This window comes from Bemisia tabaci, chromosome 1, assembly GCF_918797505.1.
Source record: "Bemisia tabaci chromosome 1, PGI_BMITA_v3".
NCBI classification, from domain to species: domain Eukaryota; kingdom Metazoa; phylum Arthropoda; class Insecta; order Hemiptera; family Aleyrodidae; genus Bemisia; species Bemisia tabaci.
In genome coordinates, this window is record NC_092793.1 from 48,105,636 (window position 1) to 48,128,198 (window position 22,563).

The following is a 22,563-nucleotide window of genomic DNA, read 5'->3' on the forward strand; positions in this document are numbered from 1 at the left end:
TGACACAAAATATGGCGTCTATCGAATCACCTTAACTAAATAAAATAACCAAATTTTCAACTCTCAAACTATCAACTATCAACTATCAAAATTCAAACTATCAAAATTTCCAACAATGACAAAAATGATTGTAATATACCTATAATGTAATGAAATATACACGCTCTAATCATTTAATTTGTATTACCTTTATGTTATGTACCTACATGTTATACTATTTTTATAATAAATTTTGCCAACATGCTTTTCAATTCAGTCTACAACATTTCATTCCGACGTGGCAATAATGATTTATAATGCCCCTAAACATTAAAATGAATTACAATAGTAATGCCGCATTATAATGTCGTATTATACATCGCAACGATTCATGTCCTACTGATTATTGATTATTGTAAGATGAATTCTGTTTTCTCTGATTGTATGTTTCATACGTGCGAAGCAAGTACGGGTCACTAGAAACGTGGTTCGTACGGGTGGCTGATGAAATTGATCTTCGAATACCTTTTGATGAGCTAGGGAAATGGAACCATCTGCATCTCATGGACAATAAATAGTTGCCGTAATTAAGGTCATCCCGTGATTAAGGTGCCGTGATTTAAGTCATAAATTCTTCATCTAATTCTTGATTCATCTCCAAAATGTCTGCTAAAGCTTTCATGCGCTTCTCCTTGTATGCATGAATGAGCAAATTGGGTATCGAACAAGCGGACACTTTTTGAAAATTTAGATGATTCTGGACAATATCGTACAGAAGTCCACGAGCTGCAGATAGAACCATTACCTCTAGCTTATCAAAAGTTATTCGAAGATCATTCAACAACCTCTTTGACAAGTTGCAAAAACTTTTCGTTAACAATAGTGTCACACGGTACTAGGAATATTTACTATTTAACGAACCTTATATTTCCCTGACTCAGTCCTAAATTATAGAAGTATGCGTTACTTTTCCAGCAATCCAAAAAAACAATTATACAAAAAACCAATACCTACACTTTCAGATATAAAAATGCAAATTTTTTGCAGCCTCGCTAAACGACTTATCAACCAGAGATTTTTTAGGAAGCGGACCTCCAAAGAGCTTTCAAAATTAAAAGTATACAACAAGTGATAATGCCATGTATTCGCCATATCAAAGCCCAATACACATTTATACACCGGCTACGTAAATCTGCTAAGTTACAAAACATGAATCGACAGTTGTCGGATTGTACATCAATGACAAAATGTGTCTAGGCCCTCATTCTTGACTACAACTACTGCCCCCAGAGCCGCTCTCCGACGCCAATGCGTTGGAGCTTCCTGCTTGTTTGAAATCTGCAGGTGTCCAGAATTAATATTGATAGCCGTGTTTTACAAAGATTCCACTGTTTTTTTATGGTAAGATTGTAGTTTTGATCGAAAGTTTTGCTAAAAATTTTCTACATTGAATTTATAGGTATTTAAGTAGAAAGGAAGGAGAGAAAAAGAGAAAGGAGGCATCAAAGAGGGTAGAAAAGGGATACAACTTGAGGGCCGAAACTTAGGCCTCCCCTGAGCGACCGTTCCCTTCGGAGGCGGTCTCCGACATTTTCCACCTCTGGGCACCCCCAAGCATGAAGGTCTGGAACCGCCTATGATGGTGATTGTGAATGGTAGCCGACAACGATAAATTACAATACAACGATTAAAGCGCGCAATGCGTGAAGTATTCATGCAGTCTTGTAGCCGCTAATGTGCGTTTTAGGCGAACTAACCGACTGCACTGCGTTTGGCGTAATGCGAGAAGTATTTATGCAATCTAGTAGGCGCTAATGCGTTCCACGCCGACCTCACTGTTTGGCGCAATGCGTGAAGTATTCCTTCAGCCTTGCAGGCGCCAATATGCCTTGCGACCGCTTCTCCGCGGATCCGCTCACTTATCGGAATACGTACGTAGTTACATGATTGCAAAATCGATCCGGATAATCCAGAGTCTGGATAATACAAAGCCGGATAATCCAGAGTCTACTGTATTCAGTAACATTTTAAGTTAAGACTGAGCAAATCTCAAAATCAAATACGTCATGGCCGGCATTGTACCGCCATGATTTCAATGGCGATTTTGCAAGTTGGCAATACTGTTTTTTCTCCATTTAAAGCCATTAAAAATATCGATTTTAGGCGAGGCAGCTTGCCTCGCTAAGAATCGATTGTTTTACATACATTTAAAGGGAGCAAAACAGTGTTGACAACTTTCAAACACAATACTCAACATGAGCCGAATCGCGCTCTACAACGGTCGTGGCAGGTTTCTCAATCGAGCATTGTTCCTTTCCCATCCTTTAATGTTCAAGGTATAAACAATTTGCTATAGCTGAGCCAAAGCGTCACGATTGAGGTTGCCATATTTGCGTATAGCAGAGACTGCCACGGTAACGCTTTAGTGTACGATGTGACTTACGTTGACTATTGCGTTTTAATGAGCGAGAGGTTTGAATTCAAGCGCCTAGAAACATTAAATATCTCGGTTAGGGGTTAATTTCAGTAATTTCCGTAGCGCGAATCGTATTCTTCTTGAAATTTTGGTTAAGAAACATGTATCAGAATGCTTAACTTTGTTACGTATCTATAATAGTGATCCATTCATGGGCGGAACTAGGAATTTTTTGTGGGGGGGGGGGGGCATAGGAGAATATGAATTTGGGCAAAAGGGGGTCAGGGGACCCATATATCCAGCTGCAGAGGGGGATCCGGGGGGCCACCCTCGGAAAATTTTTGAAAATTGGAACGTCTTGGAGAGCAATGTTAAGCCATTCTCAATGACAAATTGAATGAAATTAAATATTACAAATGGCAGAAATTTTGCATCATTTTTTTTTGCAAAACATTTTCATCTTCTGACATCTTTGATCGATTATATTAGGATGAAGCTCATATTTATTACATTCCCTATGCCTTTTACCCCAAACCTAATTAGTATCTTGGCTCTTTGAGATTTTTTGGATGGGGCAAAGTAGAATTGTAGAACCCCCCCCCCCCACCCCCTGTTTCCGCCCATGGATCCACTGCCTTTGCATGAGTTTTACGCGCACCTGTTATCAAAACATTCCCGAATCGGCAGCGACGCCAGACGAGCGAATCGACAACCTCGCCGGAGATGACGCTACGGAGGGGGGGGGGGGCAAGCAAACCCAAAGATATTTGTGTTATTACCGAAAGGGCTATTTTTAGCGGGTCCGGGTTCTGGGGACGGGCTCCGTGCGGCGCCCTCAACGGTGAATAGGGAATCATTAGTTAGTGCCACGGTTTCGCCCCGATCGCGTCCGCTCCTTGCAAAGCTCTCAATTAGTGAAGTGATTTCCATCCCCCCTACATTTCATCCCCGCCTCCCGCCTCGTGCCCACCCCTAAGGTGAGCCCTCCAGCTCGAGAGCTTCCGGTCGTGATTTCCCGGCGTCATCGAAATCGCGACCAGTGCAGGTGCGCGCAAGGCAATCGAGCCTTCCTCACGGATTTCAAGAGCAGTTTTAAGGGGGTTTTTCACGCCGACAAATTTGGCGGCTGGGTTTTGTGCTCTGTCCTGATGAACCACTAGACATGGTACGAATTTAAGCATTCTGATACAAGTTGCATAGACAAAAATCCACGTAGGACATGATTCTTGCATCAAAAATTACTGAAATCAACTAGATAGATAGATAGACAGATAGATAGATAGATAGATAGATAGATAGATAGATAGATAGATAGATAGATAGATTGATAGATAGATAGATAGATAGATAGATAGATAGTTAGATTGATAGATAGATAGATAGATAGATAGATAGATAGATAGATAGATAGATAGATAGATAGATAGATAGATAGATAGATAGATAGATAGATAGATAGATAGATACATACATATATACATAGATAGATACATAGATAGATAGATAGATAGATTGATAGATAGATTGATAGATAGATTGATAGATAGATTGATAGATAGATTGATAGATAGATAGATAGATAGATAGATAGATAGATAGATAGATAGATAGATAGATAGATAGATAGATAGATAGATAGATAGATAGATAGATAGATAGATAGATAGATAGATAGATAGATAGATAGATAGATAGATAGATAGATAGATAGATAGATAGATAGATAGATAGATAGATAGATAGATAGATAGATAGATAGATAGATAGATAGATAGATAACAGTTTTTATTTTATGAGCAGAAACTTTTTTTACATATTGATAACATCTATGACTATAGAACGCAAACCCATGGCACACAGGCCGTTAGGGGGATCCCTATGTGGAGGATTCATCAACGTTCTCTACCTTGTACTTCACAATTTTCCGCTTACACTTAAATATACAAGTAAAATAAACTCTAAAAAGACCAATCCAACACTAAAAATTAAATTCAGATACTAAAAAGTACCTAAACTGCCACGCATCCCTACAACATCGTGCGAAAATTGATACAAGTTTTACAGCCAAAAATCCACGTAGAGGACGATTCTTGCATCAAAAATTACTGGAATCAACTGCTGACTAAGCTGTTAACGTTTTAATTTTACATTAGTCACAGGAAATTTGAACCACTCGCACGTAAGAAACTCAAAGTTCTACCCTGTGTTGTTCAAACTATAAAAAATTTGCTATAGCTGAGCCATAGCATCAAGATTGAGGTTGCCAGATTTTATATCGCAGCCACTGTTATGATAACGTTCAGCTCGCGATGTGACTCACGTAGAGCATTGAGTTTTCATGAGCGAGAGGCTCGAGTTCACGCATCAAGAAACATTGAAAATCGTCGTTGGGTGTTGATTTCAGTGATTTTCATTGCGCTCATCGTGTTTTACGTGAAATTTTGGTCATGATATTTGTATTGGACAGATTAAATTCGTACCTTGTCTTGTGGTCCATTGAGTTACTTACCAAAAGTCTTACTAGGAGTTTTTGGTAATGCTTCCAAAAAGTTAGGGATTGTTTAAAGCTGTGGGATCTTGATCCCACAGCTTTGAGTCCAGTTCAAAGATGGTCGAATGGCTACGTCAGATGTTGCTAGTGATGCTTCATGCCAATTTTCAATGAATTTAAGGCATTTTATCAAAATTCAAGCAATTGGTTTGGTATGGGCATGTGCAGAGAATGGCTGATACCAGGTTGCCGAAGAAGGAGTTGGAGTGGGTCCCTCCAGGTACCTAGGCGACAAAGAGGGCGTCCAACCAAACGGTGGGTAGAGGCATCCGTGAAGAGATGGAGAGATGCTAGCTTCCGGAGGATCTCTACCATGACTGATTCCTATGGCGGGTAGGCGTCGCAGAGCGCCCTAGCGGGCCGTAAAAGTGGCTCATACATACATACATATCAAATTTCACTCAGTGATACGATAGCAGCTTACGCGATGTAAAAGGTTACTCAGACAATGTTTTTGCTTTTGCGCGATGTCCGTTCCTTCCTACCCCTCCTACAAAAATGTTTGAGTGCCCCAAATACACTTGGCGTGCATAAAAGGATCATAATTATTGTATATTTGATTACTTATATTTTGAGATAACTGCTGGCCACATGTATTTTTCGAGATATTAACAGATAGACGAGCTGAAATTCCGTGATAAAATCCACTCAAACAGTATTGAAAATTTTCAACACAAGAGAAGGAGGTAGACGTAGTTACGATGTATAAAATGTTCTTTCATTTCGTAGGTAGAGTTGGAGAGTATTTCATTAGTCACCTGAAAAGAACCTCTGATCACCAAGCTACAACCTCACCGGTTTTTGATGGGGAGAAAATATGAATTTGTATAATGATGTATTGATAAGAAAGGGCGGGAGGGGGAGAGAGAGTGAGGAGAGGGAGCAAGAAGTGTAAGAGGCAATGGTAAGAAAGCGTAGAAGTAAGGCAGAAACATTGGAATGAATAAGAACGGAGGACGACGTGCATAAAAAAAAAACAAAAACAAAAAAAAAAACAAAAAAAAACACACAAAATGTCAACTAAGCTCCTGAAGCATCTAAATGGAAAGCGGGAAATTAAAGGGCAGACCAGGCGCAGAGGCAAAATGAATAAAAGTGAGGGCTATGAATACTGACAATAACGGTTGAATTAGAGTGCAAGGGGGTAAAGATGGTGGATTAAGGGCACCGAAGCCTGAGTGAAATCCAATTTTAGAGGTGAATTTTCTGAAATTGACTTTCGTGCCACGGCATGGAGACTGGAATTGAAGCTTTCAGTTCACGGTTTGGTGCTTAAATTCTTTGAACGGAGGTCTTAGAGAATTCAACGCCGAGAAAATCGGGGAAGAGGCGTAAATAATTAACTTTTAGGGTCTAAACTTGCGACCTGGGTAGTTTTAGCGTGACTCCTTATAGTTTTCTCATTGTATCTCCTGTGGCAAATTGCAGACCCTCCAGAGCGAGGAGGATGATATGAGGCTGTGGCAAACCTATCATCAAAGCACGAGGATCATCTAAAAAAGAATCATTGAGAACTGGAATTTAAGGTTTTAGCATGTTTATGCAAGTATGTCACTTTTAAAAGAGAAGACGAGGTATTTTCCTATCCAAGGCCTCATATAGGTACTTTTCACCTCAATACTATACTAATGCCGCGGCCGCTCAGAAATGAATAGATTCTCTGCTGAATAGTGAGTAATAAGAACCCACAAAAACGTCTTAAAATCATGATGCACGGTTTATTAAGGTCCGAATAAACGACCGAAAAAATCCATCAGACATGTTACCAAATTTACCAAAGTAGCTGAAGGGTTCTAAATAATAATAACTAACGTATATTTGTAAAAATATGTTATGTTTAAAATAAAATTTTTAGCAAGTCTAAAAAAAAAAAAAAAAAAAAAAAAAAAAAATCGTGATATACTTCTTCAAAAGAAGGGAGCAATCAATTAGAGTTAAATAAAAAAATTGAGGTTACAAAGCCTTTAAGTTTCTCGAAGACCTCGCCCGCTCAGAAAACGCTCTGATTGTTGTGGAAGAAAATGTCACGACAGCGATGGCACATTCTATAAGAAAGAATTTCCCTAGAAGCCGCACCCGTCCGTTGTAAGCAAAATAGGAATGTTCCGCACTATCGAAAAATGTCAGAAAAATCAGGAAAAGAAGAGAAGAATTCACACAAGAAAGTGGAATTTAAGTATATTGCGTAAGTCATTTTGATAAGACGCTTGAACCCACATCCTCCGTAAAAGGCACTCGTAAAATATCCCCTACATTTAACTACGCAAGACTGACTCCATGCCTCTATCTCAATTTTTCAGGAAAAGAAAACATCATTAAAAGTAACAATTATCTTATTATTTATTTATTATTTACTAATTTGTTTTGGAAAAGATTATCCTTTTTAAAGCGGAAAGCTTACCCAAGACTCGACTTTACTCCCCATCCTCTTCTCGTATGGCCCCGCCAGGCAAGCTTAAACCTCTTTTGTAGGTAGCTTATACGTAAGAGTTAAACGGCTTCCGAATCGTGGGGATATGTACAAATCTGTCTTGCGAAGGAAGAACGTCTTATGAGCCTTCAGACGTTGCCATATTTTCTTCAATAAAAACCGAAGTTACTAAGAAAATTGTGGATTTTTCCAGAAAATTTAGTTCGCACTTCACTGGAAAAAAAACACATTGGATCTAGAGTCCAGACTCTTAAAAACATCGACAAGAAAAAGTACTCTTGATTCAATCAGAATCTAACTTAAATCAAGAACCAAACCTCTTAATTTAAGTGGATTTCGTTTTGATTCAAGCAAAAATCCGATTGAATCAAGAGTATTTTTTCTCGTCAATGTTTTCACGAGTCTGGACTCTAGATCCAATGTGTTTTTTTCCAGTGTTTCATATAAAGTCTGAAAATTTCAAAGAAAAAAATGCATTATTTTCTTCAAAAATAAACGTTCTATCCGTGCCATTTTGGCAACTCTCGAATGCTCATACGGCGTTCTTCCTTAGCACGGCAGCTATCCTCAGTGAGAATTTTTGATAATAAGTCCGATCTGCCGACATGGCCCTCGACAACGATGAGGGCTCCAACTCCCGTACGGATGACGTCTGTGCAGGGACACTCTCAACGCTCTCACATAATCAAGTGCCCAATTTCCTGGCACGGCCTCTCATTTTCTTCGCCTTTTTCTCGCGCTAATTCAAATGCGCGCCTCTCCCCCACCCGCCACCCCCTTCCATTCTCTCAAGAAGTCTTCTAATTATCAACTTTGAGGCTCGAATGTTGCGGCTAGAACTGCCATGCTAAGGAAGAACGCCGTATGAACATTCGGGAGTTGCCAAATTTCCCTCGATAAAATGTTAATTTTTGAGGAAAGTTATGAATAATTTTCCTTGAAATTTGCATGAGCTTCAGGTGAAGTTGCGAACAAAATTATCTGAAAAATTGGAAGGAAAATATTAAAAAGTTAAGCAGGAAATTCGTGTTTTATCAAAGGAAATTTGGCAACGCCTGAAGGTTCATACGGCGTTTTTCCTTAGCACGGCAGAGAAAGCGTCAGTCCGTCGCTCCGCTAACGAAACGGCATAGCTCAATTTCAACGTGAACCTTATCTTGCATATAAACCAATGCTTACCAGGGCTCAAGTGAAAATGAAGATACACCCTTACCCAGAAAAGCGTACTTATACTCATACTTTCACGCCCCAAACAATGTAATCTTGAGATAAAAACCACAAATTAAGGACATGAACATGAGTGGACGAGGAGAGAAAAAAAAATTTACGGAAAAATTTACTCGCACGCCAGAATTTTTTTATAAGTTCTTTCTTTTTTTGTTTTAATTTTCTAATGTTTAGCCTTGTTTTCAGTCGAGAATGGGCATGTAAATGACCCTAGACATCCGGGGTTAGTTTTTAGAAAAATTGCAGCCTTCTTAGACTTACGTTTTCAGTTTAATGTTCTTGTAAATTATGATGAATCTATTTGTACATTGAAAATAGTGACTTGAGTTCTGCAGGAATATTTTTCAAACTGCCGTCTAGAGGATTACTTTTATTTATTGGATGTAGGTGAGCGACATTCCTCTTGGTAAGCATTCTTCCTTCTTTATTCACGAGGAAACGTTCTTGTTGGTAAATTCGACAATACTTCTGCTCAAATCAAGTATTCGATACTTTTACATCGGCCCCTTTGCTTCCTGGTACTAGCCACTTTGCACTTTTACAGCTAGGGTTAGGTTCGCTAAACAAATTGCGACCAACTTTTTGGTCATGAAGCATCACCAAGCGAATCTGAGCGCTGACTTCCGAAGCGGAAGGATATCCCCCACGGAAGATGGTGGCGTGGGCCATAAAAATATATTGACTCGATAATTTTTTTTTATTATTTAGGTACGTTTCAGAATATTTCGGCCACTCCTCAAATAATAGGTAGTCCCTAATTCATTTGAAACAAGTTTCTTCTCTTTTGTTTATATCTAGTGAAGTTCAATTGTTTATATCCGACTTAAAACTGCCGAGGAAATTGTGAAAGTGCGGTCACTGATTACCATCGTTTAGCTGTTGAAAATCTTCTCTCTGTGATGGAGTTAAATCAGGACGTAGAATGAGATCGGAGCTAGGAGGTTCTTTTTCCGTCCACGCGAGGCTACAAAACGTTGAATTTTGCGTGAAATGGAGCTTGTTCCCAGCGTAATTCGCGAAAAATCGTGCGAAAATTCCAATATTAAAATCCGCTCCAACAGTTAAATCGGTGAACGATGGACCGGTCTCGCGGCGAGACGGAAGCATCTCGTCCGGCGCGAAGTTCAGTTCTGCAGACTTGCCCGAAACTAGCTCGTATGAGCTGACAAAGCATTCCGGATGATCCTCGAGATTGTGGATAAGTGATCGCAAATCGTTCGAGGTCCCTCTCAAGAGGCCCAGGAGCGTGAGAATGGCGTTCCGGCGCCCCATCCGCAAGGAATTCAGCTACAAGCCCTTCGGCCTCGGCAGAAAGGTAATGTCACACATTATCTCTATTTCTCGTGCGGCACAGTGGATCGTACCAGAAATATAGGCCGGATAAAATTTGGAAACTTTAATAGCTTATAACTCTGTTTATAAAAAACTTTGAGATTTTAAAAGTGGTTCAATTGGGTTCCTCGTGAAATTTTCTTCCAACAGCACCCCTTAAAATTTAAAATGTGACCAATTAAGCATCACAATTTCCAGTTTTTACCTAACCTCCGATGGTCTCGATCTACTGTGTGCGCCGCCCGAATAATGAGCGCATTTGAATGGAGCAGAGTCGCCTTCAAGACGCCTGGATGCAACTATTCCGGCTGAACGAATGTCTGTGTTGCATGCATACAAAATGAAGGCGCACAAGCTGCTGGCACATATTGCCATGCTAAGCAGGAACGGTTGTTTTTCAATCCACATTTCGTCGTTTCTTGGATGAAGGAACTTAACTCAATTGAAAAGTCTGTAGAATATGACTGCAATCCCTGTCCGGAATTTTTTATAATTTTCAGTAAGAAATCTTAATCTTTTTATTGGTAAAATTCTATTTATGAGAGAGGCGCAATTTTGCCGCATCAAAATTAGTTATGTTCTTTCACCTGGGAAGCGACAGTTTTGCGCGGTTCTCTTACCGAAGAATATCCTTACTCAGTTAGAACGAAAATACCCTAAACTTATGTAAAGATTACGGGTGATTATGGTCCATGATAAATATTGTTAAGAAAACTCGTAAAAAGGAAAATCCAAGAATTTTAAGTGAAAATTTAAATTTTGTAAAGAGAGTCACTTACAAATTAGTTGTATTTCTGTAAAAATATGTTCGATATCAATCTTCATAGATATGGTATAAAGTCAATCAAAATTAAGTTTTTTAAACAAAAAGTTCCCGAGTGTATATCGTCAAAATATTCCAACAACGTGCAGACACACCTCAGAAACGCACATGTAAGCATTTTGGAAGTATCCGAAACCAATAAAAATAATGCTTTCAGCAATTTTTTTATTTTTGAATAAGAAATTAAGATATAGCTCGGTTCTTCTTGCGAGGAAACGCAGCATTTATATCACTCATCCATCCTTTCCAGCGTCGTTCTCTTTTAATTTTTCTTCCTCCCGCCCACCTCCTCCTCATCTGCGAATGCTCTCGATCTCCATTTCAATACGCTTTAATTTACAGCATTGAAGACTGACGTCTCCTCAACGGACAAATGGAATTCCGTTATTTTAATGACCTCTGTGAAAATTCGTCGCTCCTCTCGTGACGTAAGCGCGTATCTCAATTTTCACGTGAGCCCTATTCTGCATATACCTCTATGCTACTCGGGGTTCATGTCCAGATGGAGATACGTCCGTCCGTCACAGGGGCGAGGAACTGCTGTCGAGCAGGATCAAGCTGAACGGAGGATATTTGTCTTCGATCAACGCTGAATTTAATCAACTCTGAAGCGCAAAATCAATCGAAGCTAATTTCCGCGTACGCTGTCTATGACTGAAATAGAACATTTGATTTATACATTACGATCCGAGCGTCAGCAACTCCTCATTGAAGAATCGCGCCATCATGTTCCAGGTCCAGTAGACTCGTCTCGAATGGCACGAAAATTGCAAAATTTCGTGAGGGAAGCCGCACAGTAGTGGATCGAGTCAATCTGAGAGGTCGGACGAAATTTGGAAACTTCAAAAGCTCGTAACTCTGTTCATACACAAATTTGAGGTTTTAAAAGCGGTTCCATTGGTTTTCTCGTGAAATTTTCCTCGAGAAACACCCATTGAACTTTAAATGTGACGAAATAAACATGAAAATTTGCAGTCTGAGTAAAATTTTTTAGGTCAAATCTCTGCAATTGACTGGATCCATTGTGCGCCGACCGTAAAGGCGTCCAAATTTCTCCTGTTCGTTTTTTGCATTCAATTTTGAGGGGCTCTCTTATGTGATTCCCTTATTTGAACTAATTTAGTCAGACGAAGAGTTGGAATTCAAAATCAGGTGAACGCCATTAGGTATAGGGTATTGCAAAGGTTTTACATGATTCTCTTTTTTGTGAAATGACAAAATACTTTTGCTACGTGAACTTTATATTTAGACATTTCTTTCCTCGATCTTCGTTTTACGACAAGAATTGAAGGTAGGATTAAGTATAGTACCTAATCGCAAAACTTGATGGCCCTTACCGCGTGGACCGCGTGTAGTAGAAAGGAACCAATGCACATCAGATATTGCCAAATTTAGCTGGACAATTTAATTTTCTACAAGAGAACGCTCGTGCGGATTCCTTTGCAAATTTTAAGAAATTAACTTTGTACTGTGCAAAAAATTCAATGAAATTTGCACAAACGTCTACACAACCGTTTTCATGTACAAAATTAAATTTCCCAATTAAAGGCAATAGCTGATGTGGCTTATTGGTTCCTTCCTGCTTAACGCGATCCACGTATTGCTCGCAACTTACCGGTTTTTAAATTTCCACTCTTTAGACATTTCAAACTACCAGATTCCGAAATAGTGTTGTAACGTAAGAGATCCGCTCCTCCGCTATCATGCGCTTACATTTCGGTGAGGATGTTAACCGGTTGCAGATGACCCATTTCCACTCCTGCATCCAGAGATTTTAAAATCAGAGTGCTTAGGCTAAGTGGATTCCTCTCAAACCAACGAAAGGAATGCGAAAGCACCGACAGAAAACCACCAAACAAATGCAAACTCGGAAAACGCATCGGACGGTGTGCATCGATGCCTCTCTTTCCCCGAGTCCTCGCATGCTCCAACCTAAATTTAGAATATTCCCACAGATTCGGCACATAGGTTAAAACCCTATTCATAAATTAGTGGAAACCAGCATTTAATCCGAGCGTAAGCGATTCAGTAAAGAGCGGTGTTGCGCCATCGGGCAAAAATACCGACGTCCGGCTGTAGGGGTATCGGTTGTTTTTTGGCGAGGTCTGGCAATCGGTTGTAAGCGGATTCAGAGGAGTGAGCACGGGAGGTAGTGCTGTTTGCTCAGCAGGGAAAACTGCAAGATAAAGTATTTAGGCGCCACCGTTGCCGAGATGAAGGGACTCGACACTCGACATTTTTCGGGAGGAGAAGCATTGTCAGGAGGTTGACTCGTCGCAAATTGATGGTGAAATTACCAAACCCCGCATCTCGGTTTGCGACGTTGCAGATTTCCTGTTATACTTGATTTTTTTAATGAAAAACTTCGTCAATTCTTAAAAACTTCCGTGATTGTTCTTTTCTATGCAAGGCAAATCCTAAGAAAACGTCAGGAAGTGATATTGATTTGCTCTCTTTCAGGACAGTAAAACATGGGTACAAACATGGTACATTACAAAAGTATGTAAGAACAAACATAAATGTGGTTTAATAATTTTAACTTCCGCCGCTGCGCCGCGCTGATGGCACTGTGTTTGGCGCAATGCGTGAAGTATTCATGCAGTCTTGCAGACGCTAATATGTGTTACATGCCGACCGCCGCGCCGAGGGCTTGTTCTTTTCATCTCAAGCGCAAGTCCTCGTCATCATGCCTCTCTGCGCTGAGCTCCAGGCCAAATTGCGTGTTTAGTTCCTCTCTTAACTCGACTAATTAAAGATACTGTCTCTAGTATCACCGAAAAACAACAAAATTAGAAATTAATATACTCTCAGGAAAAAGAGAAAGAGATTTTGTTTCCTTTTCTTATTGATAAGAAAAGGATTAAGACTGAATCTTTTTTTTCGGTAAGAAGCTAACCCTAATCCGCCCAAGGCTGACGTCCACTAAAAACTGTTCTGTGTCGTTTTACCTATCTTTTTCGGTAAGTGCATCAACTGATTCTCCCGTGTAACCAATACAGAGATGAAAGGTCGTTGAAAGCTGAAGAAGTACCATGTGTTTAAAGTTTTGTCGCATCCCGATCCCTATCATTTCGATGTCCAATTTTTATGCAGTCAAACACAGAGAATGAACTGTATTAAACATGAATAGCACAAAGTGGTGCCAACAGATCCTACCGCGGATTTGCCTGCGAATTGATGAATATTTCAACTCACACCAACCCCCCATCCATCGGCATAAAATCATTAATTCCGATCACAGAAAATCTACCAGCATCCCGGTGGCTTTTCGAATCCTGCAACGAAAATTAATCTTGGAGGAAGACAAGAGCAACCTCCTGCCAAACTGTGCAGATATACCCCTTATCATACAGAGAACATCCAAAAGATTAATCGATTTTGCTGACGGTTTTGCAGTGAGGCGAGAGAAACAACGGTAATTAATTGAGAGAAATGATGTCGGCGGAAGTAGTAGAATCCAGGTATACGGAGTGTACAAAATTTTTGCTCTGACTTGTCTTGCCACTCCGTGTGAAAGTGTCTCTCTGTGGTAATAAAGCTCTTCTCAAAATTTGTTCAATCATTAGATGGTTCCAAAGACTAGAGTAATCACAATGATGCACATGGGAAAATTACTGTTGTTGGAACCGCGCCGCTCAGATAAAATCTATTACATTTTATTTTGGAATCATGTTGCTTAACTATGCACCCGTGAATGCTATATTAATTTGAAAACTTACTTTTTGGGGGAGGCTTATATACTCAAGCTCGTAATTCACACGATACCTCCTTACCAACGAACTTTCAGTCCGTCAAAATTCTTTTGAGTTTCCAGGCACAAAGATGTCAAGCTCGCGGTCGCCACCGTAAAGTGAGTCGAAAAAACTTGGATGACAACTGTCAAGACGAACGTATTTCGCCTCGTGTAATTTTCCTCAGGAAATTTGCCTTATACTTTTCCCCTGGAAATTCTATGGGAGCGATAAACCGAAGAGAGCAGAGCCTCGCAAGGCGCGCGTTTAAATCATGAGGTCGGGGGCTGAATCAAGCAATTTCCTACGTCACAGAATATTCAAGCGCGCCTCAACTCCCCCCCCCCCCCCCCAACGCAACACCGCACACTGGCGCGAGTTATTAGGAGATGCCGGACACGTAATTTTTGACCGAGACTGCAAGTTTCGCTGTTTATTTTGCCATTTTATAATTTTTAAGGGGTGCCTCTCAATAGAAATGTTTCGATGAAACCACTTTTAACTCAAAAATTTCAAAATAACGAACTATCCACGCCCGCCTCCGTTGATGATCCGTTTATACTGTTTTAAGGCGCGGCTTTTACATCACTGCAACTTAGCACTTCCCTACACTGTGGAAACCTTGCTCCCTACACGGCAGAAGCCGTGTTTTTAAGGGGTGGAGGTGGGAAGATTAAACGATATCAAGTCCAAACAGTTGGTCTGGTATGGACATGTGCGAAGGATGGCAGATGATCGGTTGCCCAAGCAGGTCTTCAATTGGGTTCCTCCCGGAAGGCGACGGCGTGGACGTCCTGTGAAAGGTTGGCGACAAGGGGTGGAGTAGGAGATCAGAGGGTGCCAAATGCCTGATGATCTCTGGGGGGATAGGGGGCAATGGCGGTTGGGCGTCGCAGAGCGCGAGGCGGCGCTATAAAAGCGGCTTTATGTATGTATGTGTAGCTTTTTGTAATTTTATTTTCATTAATTAAATATGATAATGTCCTAAAATATGATAGAAAATTGACCAAGCCTGTGCTTTTCGGTTAAAAATAGATCCTGAATTTGTTTTTTAAAGTCTTTTTCAAGTGGTTTCGATTATCGGTTATTTCCGTTACCTGACGCGGGCCTACAACGCATTACAACGGATAATTAGTAATACTATATATTCTTTTAAGGCTCATGTCCGACCAGTGGCAACTCTTGGAAGTTGGTACCCTTGTTTTTCCTCTACTTGGACCGAGTTTATCAGAAAGAAACCAACCCACATTTTCGGAGAAATTGAGTTAAGAATCTTCTTGAGCTCTACTACAGCCGTGCGATGCATTTTCTCCTGCCAAAAACTGAAAGTCAAAAAACAGAAATTATTTTGTGAAAAGAAGGGTTAAGTTTATTTTTTGCGTTGAGCCTAATGCAATCATTAAACATCAAACCTCTTTTTCTCGGTTTCAACTTAATGTGAGTAGGTTCCTTTCTGATGAAATCGGTCCATTCACATGTATGTAAAACAATCGATTCTCAGTGAGGTAGCTTGCCTCACCTAAAATCGATATTTTCAGTGGATTTAAATGGAGGCAAAATAATGTTACCAACTTGGAAAATCAACACTGTGTCCGACTTGATCCCTGACTCGCTCCACCGAGCGCCGCTTCCGCATCCCCCGCCAAGCTTCTTAATATGACCTCAAAATATCCGTGCAGCGATGGAAAAGTACTTTGCAGTTCATTTTTCTTCTCCCCTCAACAAATGTTGAGTCAAATATTTTCACCGTTTTTCCTCTCGTTTTTTATTCACGAGGAAAGGTGGGAGAGATCTGGAGTTCATTAATTAGATCCAGCACACGTATGAATAACGCGTCTGAGTCTACTCCCTTCCCGGAAAATTCTGAGGTAAATCTCTCACCCAACTCCCGCCTCTCGTTCCAGTCCCCGCGATTACACACTGGGAGCTTACAAGTCTCGGCTCCCCCATCACTTTTTCGCACCTGAAAAGAACTTTTTAGCGGCCGTTTTCACTCCCACCGCGGCATGGAATCCGTTGAGCTGAGCCTTTGGGTAAGGTTGCCTGATCGTTGAGCGTTGGGTACATAGAGCTTTACTCTCATGGTCGTATTCATATGTACTGCTGTGCCAAGGATAAACGCCGTATGAACCTTTAGTCGTTGCCAAAATTCCAACGCATTTACGGGGAAAATTATGAATAATTTTTTTTTCAAATTTTTTAGACAATTTTGTCGCAATTTAATATAAAATACCTGTAAATATCAAACAGAAATATGCGTAACTTTCCTCAAAAATACACGTATTATCCGAGGAATACTCTTGAATGTTCATACGGCGTTCTTCCTTAGCATGGCAGTATAGTCGTCCCTTAGACAGCTCTTTTTCCCGGAAGACCCCATGTGGTTTACATCGTTACTAAGAGAGATATAAGGAGGCACTCAACATAGAATAATGTTAACATGACAATGTTTACACACTCCTGAGTAAAACTGAAAATTAGAGCTTTGGAAATAGCTTTAGAAATTACAGAGTCCTACAATTTAAGAAGTACCAACAAATTGAATTTGATTGGTTTTCACAAATTTTAAGGTAGTGCCGATTTACCTTAATATGTTCAAACTCTGTGAGAAATATATTTTTATTTTTTGTATCGAACATTTTCTGTATTGAAAAACCATCAAATTCCCTTGCAAGGATCTGTTTCCAAATTTATTCTGTTGAATGCTACTGGAGGCTGCTCGTTAAAAGTGTCCTTTTTCATAATGCTGCGTTGAGGGTCCCCTTCATTAAAATATAAAATATCAGGACCTCTCTCCCTAAAGAGAGGAGCTGTCTCAGGTCATGGATGTCCTAACCGGGCAGGAAGATTACACAGTTAGTCACGTTTTTCGTAAATTTTGGTCAGCTTATTTCCAAATTTCTTTTCTACCCTCCCATTTCTCATTCCGTTTGTTCCCCGTCTTGCCCCTAGTTCCGTTGTCTATTCTTGTTTATAATCTATATACAAATGGTGGAAGTGGAATCTTTACCTTGTCAGGCATCTGTGAAGCCTGAAAATGGGAGCCAATCAAAAAGTGAATTCCAGTGGCGAGTTTGCAAATTCAGAACACTGTTTTTCCTGTATTAAAATCCATTGAAAATATCGATCTCAGGCGAGACAAGCTGCCTAACCAAGAATCGATCGTTTTACATATGTTTAAATGGAGGAAAATTAGTGTTGCCAACTTTCAAGACTCGCCACTGATGGATTCTATATGGCATGGTTCTCTTTCTGAAGGGAATCGAAATACGATATAAGTACGGTCCAATGGTCCACAGCGAGAAACATCAATGAGGCCATTGAATTATGAACAGGTTCATTAAGAATATCAATGCCTTCACGCTTGATTTACCTGCCTCTGTTTCATTCAATGCCTTTTTTTTCGTTGACTATAACGCCCTCAGGGGTTTCGAAAAAGCTGTATGATGAGTTGATAAACAAGGATTGAAGTGGATCCTTGCCTCTCCCATCACCTTAAAAAGCTATGTACTCTCTGGCTCCACTCAGAATTGAGCCACCGTGGACCTTCATAGCTGAATATAAACATAGAGCACCTTTACATATCTGTAACATATCTATAAGATATCCACATATCGGTAACTGTTTTTTGCACTGATGATGGCGTTTGTCCGGGCATCGAAACGTCTGCGTTTGTATTTACCTGTATCTTTCAAAATGTAATAACGTGCTTGTTTAAATTTGAAAGGTTCTCTCGACTGGATGGCTCCCATATGCTATAAATATCTATAAATATCGATGTATCACGTGAATAAGAAGGACGCGGTAAAACTTCTCAAATGGGTCGCTTAACCATAATCGAATTGTAATTTACAAATACATTTTTAAAACACATTAAAACCGCGAAAAAGTAACTCAGAAACCGAGAAATACGCTGCTTAAAAAGTGCAACTTTGGGCAAAAGTAACAAACCACGTATCTCCTTTAGCGTTGTTGCAGACTCCCTGTTATACTTAACTTCTCCTTAAAAAACTAGTCAACGTATTATTTCTTTGAAAATTCATTGATGTTTCCTTTTTGTGAGCAGAATATTCTACGTTCAGGCAATTAAGCCAGCTTGTTTTTCTTCGATAATAAATCAGGAGCGCATTTTGATTTGAAACACCTCAATGGAGATACGCGATTTCACATTTTGGGCATATCAATTAAATGTATGTTCGTATAGCTTATTACTTATCATCATTGATATGGAGTATTTTTATCGTTTTATTGAAGTTGGTTTGCTTTCACTTACTAGATTTGCGTGGCCTCTTAGCAAAAGCGGCGAGGCGTAAATGATCGATCATCGATATTTCCTAATTTAAAGCTACGAAAAAGAATTGCCCTGGTAAAAATTGGCGATAGGAGCTGCGTTTCAAAATATCATAGGAGTTCTTATAGCCGACTGAAGAAGGCGATAGAAAATCATATATCTGGCTGTAGGAAGTGGAAAAAATCTTACGGCCGGGCTATACGAAGCGATAAAAAATTATACAGCCGGGCTATAGTTCCTATCGCCAGGCTTTACACTTTATCGCCTGGCAGTTGCTTTTTTGCCATCGGCTATAAAAGGCTATAAGAAACTGTGTAGAAATTCGTGTGCTTTGTAAATCCTTTAGTTTGTACGGAATCACCTTAATATTTACAAAACGCACATTATATTTTCCTTTACTACATATTTTTCTTCATCAATTAAAATGAGATTTATTCATAAAGAGTGTGCAAACATTTCTATAAGTCATGAGTTGAAAAACGCTGACTTCACGAGATTAAATAATAGAGCCTAACACAAAGCGGAGCGCCGCACTGGCGCCTACAAACCTAACAGGGATACTTCACGCATTGCGCAATGCGTGAAGTATCCCCGTTAGGTTTTGTAGGCGCTAATGCGCGTTTCGCGCTGGCTGCCCGCCCGCCACGCCGCGCCGCGCCGCAGTGTACCACGGCGCTTGAAGCAACTATTTCACACCTGAAGTATTGCACAGTATCATACGAAATTGAAGGCGCTGCAACATATTAGGAATGGCAGGCATCTTTCAAAAGTACTGAGCTTTCCTCGCAAAATAAATCAAGATACTATGACACAAAACGAGAGCGGTAGTCCAAAAACTCACCAAGTCCTAGAATCCGTAATTAGTAACGTTTAGCATACACTTTATCGCCGGGCTGTTGCTTAATCACCATCGGCTATAAAAGGCTATAAGAAATTGTGTCGCCGGCTATAGAAGCTATTGGAAATCTTACAGCCGGCTGTAGGTCTATGGTATTTTGGAACACAGTTTCTACTGCCAATTTTTACCAGGGCGATTATTGTGGTGTTCCTTGCGAACACCCTAAAAATCGATTTTTTTTTCATTGGTTTGAGTGGTATATCAATCGATATATCGAGGAGCACGCCAAACCACTGCTTAGCACGTTATGTTTACGCCTGCGGTTTTGTTCATTCGTAATTGTCACTTTGTCACTGGAGACGATCCTTCGGGCTGAAATGAGTTCAGCTGGAAATTTTTTTTAAAGGAACCGCTTCTCCTACCATTCAATCTCCTAAAATAAAATAAAAAGAGAATAAAAGGAAGCCATGTGCAACTCAATAGTACCGCGAGTATGGCAGCATAGCGCTCAATCTTCGTTTCGGCAAGCGCAAACTCTTCTATACCTTGGTCCTCCACCCACAACGTGGAAAAACTTACAGGGGTCCGGAACCGTGGACAGCGAGCAGGCTCAGTTGCGCGCTGAGTTGCATCACCGATACTGAAAATATCGTCGCTCCTCTAGTGTAAGGGCGTATCTAGTTTTCCACATGAACCCCAGTAAGCATGGAATTGTAAATGCAACAGGGCTCACACGGAAATTAAGATACGCCCTGATGTCAGGGGGGCGACGATATATACCCTGCTTATTCCATATCACCGATATAGCACTGCAGGGTTGCCGGGTGGCGAAAATGAAGGCGTTCGTTTCGTATTGAAACAGGCTTGGTTTCTTCCACCTTGCTTTCATCAGACATTTCCGTCGAGTAGCCAGTGCAAATGTGCGTCACACTGACTAAAAAAAGCAAGGTGGAAGAAACCAAGGGTGTCACTACCGCGGTGGATGACGCCAAAAACCCAACTTTTCAAAAAGCGATATCTCGGTTAATGTTGAATGTAGAAATTTGCCGTATGGACAAATCTAATTATTTTTAGCGAATCAAAAAGAATCAATCATCAAAACACAATTCTGTGACCAGAGCAACCGACCCATTCCATTTTGACCCCCCTTTCCCTGAAATTCCCTTAAATTCCTCCGACTCCCAAGTAGCATTTCTCAACGGAAAAATCGCTGTATATTGCGATTTTATCGGCGATAAAATCGCCAGGATCATCAACATCTATGAGCAATTATCTTCGATCTGATCGCGATCAAATCACGCTTTTATCGCCTGACAATTTATCACGATATTTTCTAAATAAAAATCCCGATAAATGAGATTAAATCTCGATTTTATTGACGAAAATTGATCACGATTTTATCGAACCAAAAACTGCGATGTGTAGCGATTTAATCACCATATATCGCAATTTTTAATGCGATAATATCTCGATATATTGCCACCGATATAATCGCGATAACCAACCGATAAAATCGCTATTTATCGCGATCACTGCTGCTTGGGCTGCGATCGCAAAGCAAAAAACCGAGGGAGACGAGACGAAATAAGAGGAAGAAGAAAAAAAGGGGGGAAATGTAATATGGGGGTCGGAGTCAGGTTGCTGACACTGACGAAAATGACGTGGAATGAGCATGCAGGGATGCGATCAAGTGCCAAACTGATACCTGGTCAGGTGAAGCGGGGGGCGGGGGGCGGGTTGGGGGTTGCGGGGGGTGGGGCTCGGAGCTCACTTGCGCTTTCAGTGTCGCGGCGAAGGGATCGATAAGGGCGCAGTCGCACTCCTCCCCGGGCTCAGTGAGTGACCCCATTGTCCCACGTACAGTAAGTTTCCTTTCACCGCGACGGGCGCACCAACCGTCTTCGAGACCCCCGAAACCCCCCCGAAAAACGAGTGCGGAGCCCCCTCCCGAAAAACCCCATCTGTGATAGAAACCCGAAACCTTGTGCTTTTCCCGCGTCCTCGTCCCTTGTGTTGGTGCTTGATGGCTTAGTGTTGGTGTGTGGCAACGAGATGTGCGAATGTGTTTGTGCGAGCTGAGGTTGATCTATGGTACAGCAGGAAGTTGGCGTCTTAGGAACATGTCACAATATGATGGGCTATGGACAAACCACTCAAGGGTACAATAAATTGTTTACGCAGGTGAGTCTTCAGCCCTCTTCACCCCTTCAGGTCGCCCTTGAGTTATCAAGTTCTAGCCATTGTCTCCACTTCACATAAATTTCAAAACGAAAATAACCATAAGTCGAAAATAACCACAATATCACTCACCTATTTCAAATACATAGGCTAATTTTATTCAGCGGAATGATTTTTCTCATCTGACAATCTTTCCATGTAACCCCTATTCCGTATTTTATTTCTCATTACCGTCGCTCGTCTAGAAAACGGTTTTAATGCTCGTCCAGTAACTTTACAACATTTTTATTTAAAGACTGTTATCTGCAATTGCATCGCTAATCGCAGATTATATTCCAATCAATGATTAATGACTAAATCTATTTCACAAAACCCTCAGAAAATGTAGGTTGTTGTTCGCCATCAGCTGACGATAAGGCCGTAGCTGTAGGTAGGGGTGCTAACCTCAATGTCGTCAGAGATGTGACAATGGCGAAACTTGGATTATCAACGCATTATATTTAGGTTTATTTCGTAGCACGAATTACTATAATCAGAATCTTGGAGTTTTAATTGTATGGTACAGCGTTATAAAGAAAAGTTTCAATTTGAGACTGTTTGCTTCATGGATTGCCTCGAGGTCGCGACAACTCCCGACTATACAGGCTATTTTAACTCATTACTGGCTCGCTTTAAGTAATCTAGTTTTAATTTTTCGTCCATATTGGATTAAAAACACCATGGGTAAACAGCAACTCATTTTGAAAAACCAAAGGGTACACTCGAA

General features: G+C 40.5%; 1 protein-coding gene across 8 annotated transcripts in view; it reads left to right on the forward strand.

The window, feature by feature from the left end:
- The window catches only part of Ca-beta (Calcium channel protein beta subunit), a 328,761-nt gene that overhangs the window by 235,758 nt on the left and 70,440 nt on the right, over positions 1-22,563 (forward strand). For 2 of the 8 annotated variants that reach the window (XR_011900186.1, XM_019054126.2), the window contains exon 1: positions 21,427-21,800. The exons of 2 other annotated variants lie outside the window; for them this stretch is intronic. Coding sequence is in view for 5 of the 6 variants with exons in the window: in XM_019054126.2 (XP_018909671.1) it covers positions 21,708-21,800 (93 nt within the window). In the remaining variant the exon portion in view is untranslated. Of the gene's footprint in view, positions 1-3,238; positions 3,561-9,402; positions 9,920-21,426; positions 21,801-22,563 lie in introns of those variants that run through there. 4 more of the 8 variants (XM_019054130.2, XM_072302159.1, XM_019054129.2 and 1 more) reach the window with 4 other exon arrangements.